The following is a 15,667-nucleotide window of genomic DNA, read 5'->3' as shown; positions in this document are numbered from 1 at the left end:
TTCCTTCGCCCTTCCCCTCTTTTTCTTAATTTTTTTGGGCTTATCCAGATATTCCATCTCTTCTCTTTCAGCCTTTCTGGTTGTCCTCTTGCTGACAAGAGCCTCAGAAACCTCATGGCTGCCCACTCTGCTGACCTCAAGTATGTTTGCGCTAAACTCAAATCTCCTTTTTTTTCTCCCTTGTGCTATGCTCTTGCTTTCCACCTACCCCTCATCTTTAGAAAACCCAATCAAAATCTGCCTGCATGGATCCCCAGTGTGTGTGCCAAACATCTTCCCTTGCCTTGGGGAGGAGGGAGAAAGGTTGAGATGGGATCTTGGTCTATGAGTTGGGCTCCTAGGCGCTGTGGTAATACAAATAATAAATTATAATAATATTAATAATAAGACAAGAGCATCAATGCTCAGAAAGTCTCATCGTGAAAGATGAAGTTCCATGAAGGTGGTCAGATGTATGATTTTAACCCTGGGGCAGATTTTTGTTGGCTGCAGTGGAAATGTGCTGTTTTCTTTTCACTTCGTGTCTCCTTCTGAGCTCCTGTAGCCTATGTAACACTATTATCTTTATCCTAAAACACTTTATATAGTGCCATAGCCGTCCTGTACAGAATTGCTGTTGGTAAAATACTTGTTACCCATCAGTATCAGAAGGAAGCTAGCTCTTTGCAAGCAACCTGATAACCTAATTACATGCAAAACGTTGGGTGTTGTTCACAGGGGCGGCTCTGTTTTTTGCCGCCCCAAGCACGGCAGTCAGGTGGCCTTCGGCGGCACGCCTGCGGGCAGTCCGCTGGTCACACAGATTTGGCGGCATTTCTGTGGGTGATCTGCCGGTCCCGTGCCTTTGGAGTACCCGCCGCCAAATTGCCGCCGAAGCCGCAGGACTGGCAGACCTCCCGCAGGCATGCCACCAAAGGCTGCCTAACTCCCGCCCTCACGGCGACGGGCATGCCGCCCCCCACGGCTTGCCGCCCCAGGCACGCGCTTGCTGCGCTGGTGCCTGGAGCCACCCCTGGTTGTTCATTACCAAATGGGAGATAATTCCATACTTTCAATGGGAATTTGATTTGAGAGAGAGGGAGCAGAAGCACCATCATTCATAGGGCCAGATTCTCAGCTGCTGCAAATAGGTACAGTTCCAGCAAGGTCAATTAACTGGCCCAAAGCATTTCCTTGGAGTTCAGATTTGCATATATGATCCTGAATCAAGGAATCCATATCTGAAATCTGCATGCAACTCTACTCTACCCACCGTTTCACCCCTCCCAAATCCTTATTAACCTTCCTGGAGCTACACTGAGTTACCCAAGCTGAGGTTCTGGCTCAGAATCTTTAATAAGGGTCCTAAGCCTTATAGGAGAGTTATGACAAAACCTGACAAACTTCTCTCCCCTAAGGAAAATTCAAGCCAAACCTCTAGATTTTTTTTTTTCAAAGGTGTGGCAGGATACTTAATATCCCTCCAAAAAACCTGGAAAATAAAGCGTTGTGAATCATTATTCTCTATATATTAGATGGAGCCAGTCTGTGCCGTTTGTTTTCTTGTTGGTTGATTTTTCACTTCGGATTCAGCAAAGCTTTGTGTGGATATTCTAATGATTATTATGAATTGAATTTGTATTACAGTAGCATACAGACGTCTCGGCTGAGAGTGGGGTCTGTTTGTGCTAGGCTCTGCACAGGCCCATAGCAAAAGGCTGTCTCTGCCCAGCAGAGCTTACCATCTAAATAGGCAAGACAGAGAGGATAGGAGGGGGAACAGAAGAATGGGCAAATTACTTAAATTTTCAAAGGTCACATAGACGGTGAGCGGCAGAGCGGAGAATCAAACCCAGATCTCCTATCTATACACTACCTCCCAATAGATAATTCAGTCGGGCTGATGGAAATTTTTGCGTTGAAACTGTTTTTCTATGGAAAATTGTGTTTTCAACTAACTGAAATTTTCAAGAACCTATTTTCCAACCAAATTTGCAATTCAGCCTTAGACGTGTCCTAGGATAAGTTGTGAGCCTCCCTTGGATGAAACAGAAGTCTAATTTATATAATTATTGGAAAGCTCCTTACTCCTGCTGAGGCATAACCTACTTCTCTCTCTCTCCCCATCCTAATGCATGTTGTGCCTTCTTTACCATCCGGTCAGCTATGTATTCGCGCTTACCTGTTTAAATACCTCTAAAGGTTCTAGTTAAGAAATATTGAGAGGCTTAACAGATACTCAGGTGTGTCTTTGGGTGAATGTATTATTGACTCAGAATTATCAGGCTCTTCACAATCACTTTTTCTCTCACTTCTGATCCTACAGTATCGAATTTCCAAACATGGCTGCCTAACATGTGGCTGCACAAACAGCAACAACAAAACTGAGTTTATGTGAGCATGTGCAATAAATGTGCCATCTGAGCAAATGTCAATTGGTCAATTGCATCTAAGCAGCCATTGTATCCACAAATACTATAACCACTTGAAAATACAGTTTTATAGGTGGTCCTTGAGGCTTACGTGTTAAAAATATGGCCCCATGTCATGTTAAAAATAAAAGTTTTATTACAACACGAGGGATTCTTCCATAGTCAGACTGGTGTAATTCCTTTCTCTTTGCATTTTTCCTCATGTCTGTACAGCTTTTGGGGCCTCTTCCAGAAGTGCCAAGTTAAAAATAGGGACATGGCTTTTAACTGCACTGAAATACTTTGGGCCAGGAATGCTTAATGGAGGGACAGGAGGGGAACATGGTAAATATTTTATTCAAAAACCTAGAGACTGTCCTACCTAATTAGGGATGTTAGGTATGCACAGTTATAGCTGCTTTACTAGCATGGGATTAAAACCTATTCCACCCCCTTAACAACAATACCCTCCCCACCCCCCTGCCATATCCTAATACTACCCTTTATAGCAATACCACCTTGGAATCCTGAATCTGAAATGTGTTTCCTCATGGAATTGGTTTTTTTCCATCACAAGGTAGGGATGGGTAAAAGTAGTTTGGATAAAATAAGAACTGAGCTGAAACATCAAACTAAATCAAATTCAAACCTTTTCTGAGATTTGAAAAGGTGGTGTTTGTGGTGTTTTTTCATTTTGTTTTGTTTACATATGTTTTTCTGTCTTATAAAATGGAGGGGGAAATGACTATCTACCTCACAGAAGGATTGGGAGATTGAATTAGTTAATGTTAATACCCTGTTCTGGAGGTGAAAAGCACAGTATCTATATGGTCAGTGCTAAGTACAATACAGATAATATTTTTAAGATATCTTTATTTAAGCAATATTCCTCCGTGCGTCATATAGTAGCCCAAAGAATGACCACTGGATTATTTCACCACTGCTCAGAAACATTCCATTTTATTAGGAACATTGACCATATTCGCTGTGGATCAGCAAAAAGGCATTGGCTGCAGGTGTATCTGAAACTGTAATTTATTCAGGAAATGTGTTGGTCAATGGATACCCCGAATTGACATTTTTCACCTGAACACATTAATGGTCTGGTGCTAACACCAACCTGTGCTACACACCAGAGAAATCCTGGCTAGCACTAAATCTCCAAACCGAATACAGTATTATTATTTGTCTGTGCTTCCGTGCTGGTTTAGCACATTTATAAAAGGGGGAAATAGATTCCAAAGATATTACTGATATTATAGTGTCACCTTTTTCACAATTCTAGATAAGGCTATGTCAGCACCATTATAAATTCTATTTCAGGGGTTAATCTCTCAGATATAAAAAATTCGCTGCAGGCCAAAACATCCAATACAAGGTATCTGTCAGGGATGATGTCTTTGAAGATAATTAAAAATAAAAACCAGATAATTCTCTTCACCTCTTTAAAGGCACCGAGAGGCAAGAAGGAATTAGACGTCAGTGATACATATCTAAAACAATCCTAGAACTACAGAGAAATAGCTCTACTTTCAGATTTTAAAATGCAAAATCCTGGTGCCCTGTAGTCTCCCGGGCCTGTAGTTTGAAAGTTTTAGACATTCCAATCCCAAATCACAGCTGGTTGAAAAGGTGAAATTTTCTGACAAAACAGGGATACAATTTTCACACAAAGTTTTTTTATTTTCCAACCAGCTCTAGTCCAAATGCTTAGGCAGCTTTCAAAATCTCAGCTTTAGTTGGTCTGGACACCTATAGAAAAGGTATGAAAAAAAGGCATTTGTCTTAGGATTGTGCAGCTTTAATCATGGCAGATTCCACGCTGACGCTCAAATGTATTGCCAATAAGCCAGAGATGTACATTGCGGTAGTAGGCAAAAACGAAATTGTTGACTGTGTGGGATGTGACTATGTAGTTGTGTTCATAATAGAGTGGGCTCAGGGGCCACATTCACGTTACACGTTTGAGCATTATGTTATGGGGACATTTTGAAGATATTTAAATAGCTGGGCATTTAGGGATGAATTCTACTCCCAGTGAAGCCAGTGGCAAAACTCCCATGGGGTTCAGTCACACAGGATCAGGCCCATATGCCTTAAAAGGAAGGGACTAAGAAAATGTCCAACCAGTGTAGCAAGATTCACTCAACACGAGTAAATGGTAAGATGAAGGGTTCACAGTCTAAGGGTTTGTCTACCCTGGGGATGTGACCCAGCCACAGCCACCTATAATTAATGGAGATATCCCATCTCCTAGAACTGGAAGGGACCTTAAAAGGTCATTCAGTCCAGCCCCCTGCCTTCACTAGCAGGACCAAGTACTGATTTTGCCCCAGATCCCCAAGTGCCCCCCTCAAGGATTGAACTCACAACGCTGGGTTTAGCAGGCTAGTGCTCAAACCACTGAGCTATCCCTCCCCCTCCACCTGGGTAACCTGAGCTGGTGCATCCCTAGTATAGACAGGCAAAGCCACTATAAGCCGTAGTTTGTAGTGGTGCAACCTACCCTGGCAGCTAGGCAGGGAGAGCTGCATTGGTGTAAATTCTGGCTTATAGCACTCTGCCTGTCTACACTAGGAGTAGGGTCTACACCTGTAATTAGCCACCAATGACTGTGTTCTCTAGTGTAGACAAGCCTAAGTGTAGGAGACTGGATCTTCAGGGAGGAGTTCTCTCTCACTCTCTCTCTGGTATTCAAACTCCCATTGGAAATGAACGGCAAACCTCCAATTCATTTCACGTCTCCCCAGTGAGTTCTCATTCAGATACTGAAACTCGACTCAAAACTTTTGTTAGCTAATTTGCAGGCTGGCATGCAGGTAAATCACTTCCTCTGCTAAAGCTACTCGCATCTTTTGTGTGTCCCCATGACAACTTTTATTTCTGCCGCATTACCTACAACATTCGCAACAGAGCGTTCTGCTCATCACAGTTCATATTCCAACACTTTTTTCACTGCTTCCATGGCCCTAATTACTCACTGTTTGACTTGCTCAATTATCTCTTGCTTGGTAACAGTTTAAGCCAAAGCCAGCTTTCATGCCATTTTAAATGATCATAGAAAGGTTGAGAAATGAGCTGCATTGACGTGCTCTTCTTTTTTTCCTTTCATGCTTTAATTTCATTTATGTTTTTGAATGTTGGATGCTGCACCTTCAGATGAAGAACAGCTGGCAAAAGTGGAGCAGAAATGTACTGCCAATCATTTCTTTATAGCTGGTATAGGAAGGATTTTCAGTATTGCAATGTTAAAAAAAAATCATAAAAAACTCATGATGCCCCATGTGAAGTGACTCGGGCTACAGCTTAGGTCAATATAACTAATGTCGCTCAGGGGTGTGAATAAGCCGCCCCACCCCACCCCACCCCGAGCAACGTAAGTTATATCGATCTAAGCACCAGTGTGGACAGCGCTGTGTTCCACCAGCATACTCCCAACGAGCAGCAGTAGCTGGATTAATTAAGTCGACTGGAGAGCTCTCTCCTGTCGGCTTACAGCAGGGGTCTCAAACTCAAATGATGACGAGGGCCACATGAGAACTAGTACATTGGCCCGAGGGCCGCATTACTGACACCTCCCCCCGTGCCGCCCTCGGCCCCGCCCCCACTCTACCCCTTCCATGAGGCCCCACCCATTCCCTGCCCCCATTCCAACCCCTTCCCCAACTCTGCCCCCTCCCTGCCCCCAGGGGGTACAAGAGGGTTGTGGCAGGGGCTCAGGGCAGGGAGTTGGGGTCTGGGATGCAGGAGGGGTGACGGGTGCGGCAGGGGGTCAGGGTGCAGGAGGGGGCTCAGGGCAGTGGGGGGAGCTGTACGGGGTGGAGCAGGGGGTTCAAGGCAGGGAGTCAGAGTGCAAGGTGCGGCATGGGGCTCAGGGCAGGCAGGCAGGGAGCCTGCCCTGCCCCCGCTGCGCATCAGGCCCGAGCCGCTCTAGGTAAATCTGGGGCGGGGAGAGGCTGCGAGGAGCTTGCAGGCCGCAGAAAATAACCCCACGGGCCGCATGCGGCCCCCGGGCCGCGTGTTTGAGACCCCTAGCTTACAGCATCCGCACTGGCAGCGCTACAGCGGTCTTAGTGCCAGCTCTTACTGAGAACGGTTCCACAGACGAAAGCAACTAGGACCCTGATTGGTAGTATTATCAGAAAGGAAAAGGACTGAATGAGCATGGAGACTGAACTAGCCTTTCACCTCTAGATAAGGTACTGTCAGACTAGCGATAAGGCACAGTCACAATCAAATGGTCTTGTGGTTCATTTGCGGGCGGGGGATTTAGAGATCTGGGTCCCTGGCTCTTTCACAGAGTAACCATGAGCAAATCGCTTGACTTCTCTGTGCCTCGGTTCCCCATTTGTAGAATGGGGATAATAATATTTCCCTGCCTCGTGGTGGCACTGTGAAGCTAAATTCACCGGCTTTTGTGAAGTGCTCAGTTACCATGGTGATGAGTGCATACAAATGATAATACATACATAAAAATGACAATTAGATTACAACAGGGGGGACTTGCACTCTTGCAGCCCCCACTTTACCTGTTCTGTGTGTAAACTTCAGTCTCCAGAGTTGTCTGTCCTGAGCTGAGACCTACTCATCAGCTCCTCCTGGCACTGGCCAAGATGGTCATCTACCAATCCACGAGAAGGGAACTTGGCAGGGAGGTTTTCTGTGACTATGGGGCCTTCTTCCATTCCCTCATCTTTTCGTGTCCTCTGAGTGGCATCCACTGGCTCCTTGGACTCCTTCACCGAGCAGTGGGCACTGTTTGGGGGTCTCTGCTTAGAGTCCCCATCCAATACCCTTGTTTTGAACCCTGTATCATTTGTTGTCCCATGGAATTAGTTGTTTTCTGGGCTGAAGGAGCGGGCCTTCTGTCCTTGTGTATTTAGGGCCACCCTCCATAAATTCATATAGGCCTGAGCCGAGACCTTCTCATCAGCCTCACCATCCATCAATCCAGAGGAGGGAAGCTCAATGGGGAGGTTCTGTGTGGCTATGCGACTTTTTTCTAGTCCCTTGTACATGCACAGACCTGGGTAGAGTTACTCTGGGTGGTATCCCCTGACTCCTCAGGTTCTTTCTTGGAGCAGTGGGCATTGTCCAAGGTTCTCTGCTCGCCTTCTGATTTCCCTTATTTTCACCCTATGACCTGCATCCCCAGCCCTGTTCATTTTTGTGTGTGTGTGTGAGTGTGTGTCTTCCTGCCGCTCACTCAGTTGATACCTGGATTCTGTTCCCACACCTAAAGAAACAGGCCTTCTGCTGTTTTGGGCTCCACCCACCAATCCCCATCGTCAAATAGGCCTGAGCCTTTCACTTTATTTTTGTTTAAATTGTACAACGCTATCTACCAGTTTTCAAATGGTTTCCATTTGGATTTGCGGTGTGAACAACGTGGGTTGTGTATTATTACGAACTATTTTGGAGGGGCTAGAGGGAAGGAAAAAGAGAGATGCATCCAGTTGGATGCTCTCCAGCGCTTCCTTTAAAAAGTGGGCTATCCTAATGTTTCCTTCAATCAATCTGCCAAGCCCTTGCTAATCATTGTTTCCCATTGTTCCTCAGGTGCCCAACTCCTGGCTGTGATGGTTCTGGTCACATAACAGGAAATTATGCATCACATAGGAGGTAAGAGTTTCACTGAAATTAGTTTGTTCCATGGCCTCTTTTTATTTTTTTCCTCTGCAGTGGGCAGAGTTGTAAAGTTCTGAATAAAACATTAATGTTACTGACAACTGAAGCCTATTTTCGTCTCTTTAATCTGACTTTTTTTTTTTGATGTTTCCAGCATTTGATTAGAAGCTCTCTTCAGCAGATAAAAGACAAAGGGTCAGATTTTAGCTGATGCAATGTTCCTGTTGATAATGCTGCCTATTTATGACTTCTATTATGACTTTAGAACATTAATAGAAGAGATCTAAGCCTTCTGTTTCAACAATTCCATTAAACATTGCAGTCTGTTAGCAGATATCGCCTTATCTAGACACCATTAATTACTATCCATCTCCCTCAAAATGTGCTATTTTTTTTCCTCCTCACTTCTCCTCATGATGTGAGACTCCGAAATGAACGAGATCAAAACACTACAGTAAATTCAAGGGAAAGATGAGTGAGGCAGGGGAATATTAGAAGCGGTAATTCTGCCAATGAGACGGGCCTTTCTTCTCTTTTTAAACATAGTCTGTCAGGCTGCCCCCGTGCCAAGAAAAGTGGCATCAAGATAACCCCCACGAAAGATGACAAAGAAGACCCGGAGCTGATGAAGTAAGTCCCGAGGAAGTTCCTGAGTAGATCCTTTCAGGATTTGGAAACTGGTCAATTTCAGTAACTCATGCAGCATTACATAGATTTACACACATGTGTAACTTTACACCATCCATTGATGTCAATGTGAATTCTCGCTGTGCCTAATGTTAAGCATATGCGTAAGTCTTTGCAGGCTCAGGACCTTAATTTGAAGTGGTGATTGGGGAGGGAGGTAGATATTGTAAAATATTTTCCATTTTTTCCTGTTTAGTCTTCCCCACAATCCAAAATACTTTTGAAATTTGAAGAATTTTGACTAATCCTAGAGCTGGCAACAAAAAAAAAAAGGGGGGGGGGGAGGGAGAATTTGTGGTCAATTTTTCTCACTTATTTTCCAAATTTGAAATGTAGAAAATTTTTCACCAGCTCAATTTATTCATTTCCTGTCACCTTTTCTCTTAATACTTCATAAAGAAATTGCTGTTCTTATAACTGACCAGAGTTTCTGTCTCAGTGTTCTAGGCTTCCATCCTGGCAGTCCACGGGCGATGCTGAGTTCCCTCAACTCCCATTAATGCCAGTGGGAATTGAGGGCATGCAGCATCTCACAGGATTGGGCCCATGACAACACTGAATAGGACTTAATTAGTTTGTCTATTTCATGTTGTTAATGTATGCTCAAAGAAGCGCTCCGCCCCTGCCCCCCTCCCCCAGCCCCCGCACTTACAGTAGGCCTAGAGCAGTGGTTCTCAGCCTATTTACCATTGTGGGCTGCATATGTAGCTCTCTGTGTTATGTGGGCTGCATCCGCACAATATATATACTACCTGTATGGACCTGAGGATGTCACGTGGGCTGCAGCTGTGTGCTGATTGGGCCGCAAGTGGCCTGCGGGCTGCAAATTGAGAACCACTGCCCTAGAGTCTCTGGCTGAAATTTTCAAAGCATGTAGGGGATTGAGGAATGGAGATTCTAAATCCCTTAGGCCACTTTGGAAAATCTCATTGACTGTGAAGTACCTTGTACTAGTTTATAATAAATGTGTGACACACAGGAGTAATGGTAAGTAACTGAAATTTATTTTCTAGTCTCTGCCACCTAACATGTGTTACAGAAGGTTAGACCTCTGACACGTGACAAGAGTCAGATACCTTAACAGACAAATCTTACACCTTTGTACCAGAATGACTACAAAAAACAGCTGTTTCAGAATCCCGCAACCCTTTTGCGGGAACTAGGAAGTGTAGAGGCAAGTGAAAATAATAATGAGCAAAAACATTTCAAACCTCCAAACAGGTTTTTGGAAAATTCTGTGTTGCCAACTCTCTTGATTTTTATCACTGTGCTCATGACATTTGGAGGGTGTTTTCTTACGACTCAAATCCTGGATTTATTTGATTATGAGACAATCTCGGTTTTCAGTTTTTTAGAAGCAAGTTACTAGCCATTGTGGTTGCAGAAAAGTTAGAAAACATAATCCACGTGTACATAAGGTCTCAAAAACTGGAAGGCAAATTAAAAGCACCCCATTTTTTTTTTATTTAAAAAAATCTCATTATTTTTAAGACAATCTCATGGTTTGGAGGGGCCTGAGTGACTCATGATTTTTGAATATATGGGGTTGGTAATACCGTATTTTAGCCAAAATGATTTGTTCAACTCTAAGTGGAAGCACCCAAAATGGGCATATTGTCTGTTGGCCTGAGTTCTGGCTTGTGTTTTTGTGGGTGTAAAGTTTGTCCTTGCAGCATGTATTGCAGGTGAGTAAATCTGAGTATTTGTGCCTCTATATTTCCAATTTCTGCCCTCAATCAGGTTGATAAATTAGCAATTTGTGCTCCCTTTTCAGCTGCAGGTGCAAACATGTGGATGTGTAATGTACCTAAAGTGCCGTGCAACGTTCTGTCATGAACAGGGAAAATGACATATTGCTGCTCACCAATGGGTGTCCACAGTAAATAGAGATGCAATAACTGATAGAAAGGATGTTTAAAAACTAGATGATATTTGAGCCATCTGCTCTGTTTTTAGTCTTCAATCCACAGGAAGAGAAGTATTTGGTTAAATGAGCCGTGTGATAATTAGCAGGAGTTTATTAAAAATTAAGCAATCTATTCTAAAATCTTCAGAAAAATCCTTTTTTGACATAAATGTTCTAAATTGCTAAGGGGGAAAAAAATCCATAATCTGATTCCATTAACCAATGGCACAGAGAGGGGAGTGAAAATCGAAAGACAGCACTGGCAAAGTGCTGACTGGCTCAATTTTGGCCCTGTAAGCACAACTGGCAATCAGCTACGCCGTGTGTGCCATTTTGTTTAAATGTTTACTTCGCTGACTTTGTCCCCTGAGATCTAAAATAGGGCTGATGCTGCATGAGTGAAGACACGGGAAATTCAAATGAAGGCAGAAGTGTGGGCAAAATATGCACAGGAAGCACAGTATAAGGGATCCATGGGATATGAAACTTGCATACACCCACCAATATATACACAGAATAGATCACACATCAGTAAAAAGGAGAAAGAGGTCCTTGGTTGGACCATTGCATCATTTTGCAGTTGTTGTGCATGTGTGCACACACTCTCGCGTGCAAAAACATACATACACACTTTATGATGGCAGCTGAAATAACTTATATAGTCGAGCTGCTTGGAAACCAGAATTTTGACATTTTGGGTAATTTTGACATTTTGGGGAAAAAATGGTCCGAATTCTGAACAAAAAGCTGAAATTTTAACATATCCCACAAAATGAAAATTCCAAAGAAATTCCGTTCAGGACCATTGAAACATTTTGTTTTGATATGTTTGAATCATTCTATTTAGAGAGAGTCAAAACTTTTCATAAGTCAAAAACGGGTCATTTCAATAATGTTGAAACTTTTTGTTCAGATTTTATCGTGTTGGTTCATTTCGCTTAGACTTTTATTTTATAAGAAAATATTAAGAATAATATGTTCTGTCTTTTTATAAAACATACTATATACAATATTAAAATTAATATTTTAATATACTATAAATGACTAAACAAATCAAAATGCTAAAGTTGGAACAAAATGTTATGCCACTCCTGAGAAGAACTATGATGATGTTAACAACACGAGAAGGTTGAAATGATTCAGTTTGGCTTTTCTCCTTCACAAGTTTTATTGAAATGGAAATGTTTCAGTTTTGGCAAAGCTGCACTCTTTGATGGAAAGTACTTCCATAAACATTTTTCGACCAGGTCTCTCATCTGTCACTTTACAGGTTAGATCCTCAGCTGTAAGTGAGAATTGCTCAGTGCAGCTGTGGGGGGAAAAGGGGCTTTGTGCTATCCAAAATCATGGGGCCAGCAGCCTGATTTATTCCAGCTGTCAGTGGCCCCCAGGGGTCATTTCAGCAGCAGTTCAGTGAGGCAAAAGGTCCCCATGGTCACACTCCGTGTGTTGCACCAGTTCCCAGGGGAGGGGTGTGGCGTAGGAGTTGTTATGCTGGCTTTACGTTGCCTGCATATTCCCCCCATGCAGGGGGAGCCACAGGGAACCAGATCTGCCAGCTTTAAGGTGCATTGCAGTGCTGGAAACAGCACAAAGTAGCCCCACCTGGCCCAAGGATCTGGCCCTTTATAGTCAAAGTGCTTTACCAAGTTTTTCTAATGACCATCCCAAAAGCCCTGTGGCATAGGAGAGTAAGAATTTGACCCCACTTTTACAGAAAAGGAAACTGAGGCAGGGGAGTTAAGGGACTTAAGTGAAAGAACTGGGATTTTCTGACTCCCAGCCGTACATGCTGGATAAAACATTGCACCCAAATGGGGAAAGGGGGAAGATTCAGGATCCTCCTCCCCAGACTGGCATAACCCTTCAGCCCACAATCTGAGTGGCTCATCTGCGTTTGCAAATATGCCCTCCTGTGTAAGGGTAGCACATTTGTGCACTGCCCTAGGAGCACCGCAGGACTTCTCCCTCCCCCCCCCCCCCACCTCCCATTGCTCCAGGGGGAGAATAGTTCAGATCACTGTACCACACCTCCTCTGCTAGCAGCATGTTGTTGGAGGACAGAGCTAAGCACCACCCCCTCCATGCCCCTCCCCTATTTGGCCAGGGGAGTATCAGGCTTGCTGACCCAGGGCCCAGGAAGGCCATGCCGGGCTGTAAAGGGAAGCGAGATCCCCCATTATGCCACTGTATGGGCTTCAATATCTGTCCATCCCTCAGTTCTTAACACGTGGAAGTGGCAATCAGAATAAAGGGAGCCCATCGGAGATGACTTGGGGGCAAAACAGCAATAAGAGGAAATGATCCCTTAGTTGCTGAGTTACCCTAGTCCTTGGGAAGTTAGCATTTTGTCTTCTATAACAAGGTACGCTCTGGTGAAGGTCCCAGCAGGTTTGCATTAAAGAGGCTTAACTGTAATTCCATTACTCCATCTGTGTACCAAAAGGCACTTGGAACTGATCCGAGTTTTGCACATTGCCACTGAGGAGAAAGTAATTTAGTCCCTGTTGTTTTGTTGCTCATCCTTCAAGTAATTTATTACAGATGTGATTGAACAGATCACCTCAACCTTCAGCCTACCCCGGCATTAAAAAACAACAGAGAATGGCTGTCTAATTGGTCAGCCATTACTAACACGTCAGTTAAATAAAAAAAATTAAAGTCCAAGCCAGCTGTTTTGCACAATAAGGTTCTGGTTTATTTTTTACAATAAAAGTGTAATGAAAGTTAAATTAACAGTGTAAAATGTGTAACGGTTGGGCCATAGAGGCTGCATTCTAAATGCTGAGGGGGGTTTCTTTCTTTCTTTCTTCTCTCCGCCCCCACCCCTTTTACTCCTGGGGATTCAGTAATTTGCTTGTGATCATATAAAAGCAACGCTGTTATGAATTTAGCAAGGCTCCTGCTGGCAGGGATATTATAAGTGAATTGTGCTGCATTTGCAGATGATTAAAATTGAGATCAGCGTTTTTCAAATTATCTCTGAAAAAAATGGGTGTATAGCTCCCTCCTCTGCTGTCAATTTCTTTTTATACAATATAAAAATAATAAGGGTAATCATTTCATTGGTGAAATGTAGGTTGTGATTTCCAGGAACAGCTCAGTGAATATTTTGATAGGAATGCTTGAAATCCCTAATTACTTTCCCAAAGAGGATGAGGGGGTTAGCTCTGCCATTTCATGCCTACTTTTTTTTAATATATGGCATTCTCCCTTGAGTAATAAACTTTTAACTGTATTTGTAATTGACTAGCATCTTTAAACAAATGCAAACCACAGCAGAAACCTTAGCAGATGCACCAGGTTTCATTGAATGACTGCTGAATTTAGTTAGCATGCCATTAGCCAGTGAGTTTGGAGGCGGGGAGGGGGTGAGAGATTCCTTTGTATGGTGGCACTTTTCCACATGGCTACTACTGTAAGTTGTGTCTGCACTTCCATTATGAATCCCTACCTCCAGAACTTTATAGCCAGCCTTAAACATTTGCTGAAACATGGCCTGCAGAATTGCCACAGGGTCACAATCCAGAAACAATAGCTATTATTACTTGTATACATCTTTTTAATGTATCCCCTTAGCTTTTTAATTCTGAGTGTCAGAATAAAACAATGGGGCCCCAATCCGAAAATCACACCTTTGTACCTGAGTGGGTCTGGCTGCGTGATGAAGGTCTAAACAAGTGACTGATCCATGGAAATGTTTGTGTTTCCACAACACAAAAGTAGCTTTTAACAAATTATGATGATGCTAGTACTTTCAACCCCCCTTGCCATGACCTTTAGCAGAATTCTCAGCAATTATTGTCTTAACTGTGCTTGTTTTGGGGAAAGGGATTTAAAAGTCTGGATTTCCTGGCAAGAATGTCAGGTATGATGTGCTGTAGCTATGTAAAAACAGGTGCCTATTGGTTTAGTGTTACCATGGTGTCCATACAACCATTCCATCACCTACAGATAAAGTCCAGTTTGATGAGTGACTGTCAATCTTTGGAATCATTGATATAATCAAGATGTGTGGTTTGAGGATAAGGATTCTGACCTTGGTTTTAGTTCTTCTGTTGGAAGTTGAAAAGGATTAATGCTAATGTTCTCTACCGAAGGGATTTTTCAGTTATCCAGTTAACAGATATACGCCAAATCTTTTTTACTTCCTTTTCTTACCCTCCAAGGTACCTCTCTTCTCAGACCACAACCCTGCGCTGCCTCCCAATGTGTCTTACTCCTTCCACTCCTCAAGACGGGCCAGCCTTGTCCCAAATGTGAAGAGTGGCACAGGAGAAAGAGGGTCACATTTCAGGAGGAACCTAGTCTGGTGTCATGAATGCAAGCCATGGCCAGGCTGCTAGCGTACAAACTCTAGAGCCTCCACGTGTAACACTAGCCTCTCGGCATCTTTAATCAAATTCTGTGCCCGGCAACTCTGTCTGCCTGATCTGTCAACTTATTACGAATGAAACATGTAAATCTTTGTCTCCTGCTCCCCACCTATGGGGAGACAGAGAGGAGAAGGAAAGGAGAATGTAGTGAACGGAATTTGAGAGAATGTGCTTTCCATCATCCATCCATGTACCCTCCATTTGCTCTCCAGCCTATCCACCCTTCAATTTCCCATGCCACTCCTCCTCAGTTGTGATCCGCTCTTGGTCAACTCCCCAAATAACAAAAACTTACCCAGCAAATAACCTCACACTTCCACCTCTCGGCTGACAGCAAATTTAAGTGCTCTTGATTAATCTGTAATTTAGCCAAAAATCTACAATCAGTTTATTAGATTAAAAAAAAGGGGGTTGGGGACAAAATTCAGCTGGCTTCCACAATTGCACCCCGCGAAAATTGGCTCAACCTCTGTTTTGTGTTTGTAAAACTGACGCATTGGCCAATGTTGCCATTGTAGTTAAGGAGATACCCCATCACTGTGGCCCTTTCTATGATGCCTTTACATTTAAACACTCATTTATTTTTTAAAAAACAAACTAGAACAGTCAGTCAAAGTAAACCCTGAAATTGGTTTAAACATAAGTTACGGTCATGAGAAGGAGAAGCCACCGGAACCTTC

General features: G+C 43.4%; 1 protein-coding gene across 14 annotated transcripts in view; it reads left to right on the top strand.

The window, feature by feature from the left end:
- MYT1 (myelin transcription factor 1) overlaps nt 1-15,667 on the top strand; it is a 115,776-nt gene that overhangs the window by 88,599 nt on the left and 11,510 nt on the right. For 8 of the 14 annotated variants that reach the window (XM_042858472.2, XM_005309584.5, XM_042858468.2 and 5 more), the window contains 3 exons: nt 72-140; nt 7,950-8,012; nt 8,565-8,648. In XM_042858472.2, coding sequence (XP_042714406.2) covers nt 72-140; nt 7,950-8,012; nt 8,565-8,648 — 216 coding nt within the window. The remainder of the gene's footprint in view (nt 1-71; nt 141-7,949; nt 8,013-8,564; nt 8,649-15,667) is intronic. The other 6 variants (XM_065566193.1, XM_005309589.5, XM_042858471.2 and 3 more) reach the window with 3 other exon arrangements.

Source organism: Chrysemys picta, chromosome 13, assembly GCF_011386835.1.
Source record: "Chrysemys picta bellii isolate R12L10 chromosome 13, ASM1138683v2, whole genome shotgun sequence".
NCBI lineage: Eukaryota > Metazoa > Chordata > Testudines > Emydidae > Chrysemys > Chrysemys picta.
This window is presented reverse-complemented; position numbering and strand designations above follow the sequence as displayed.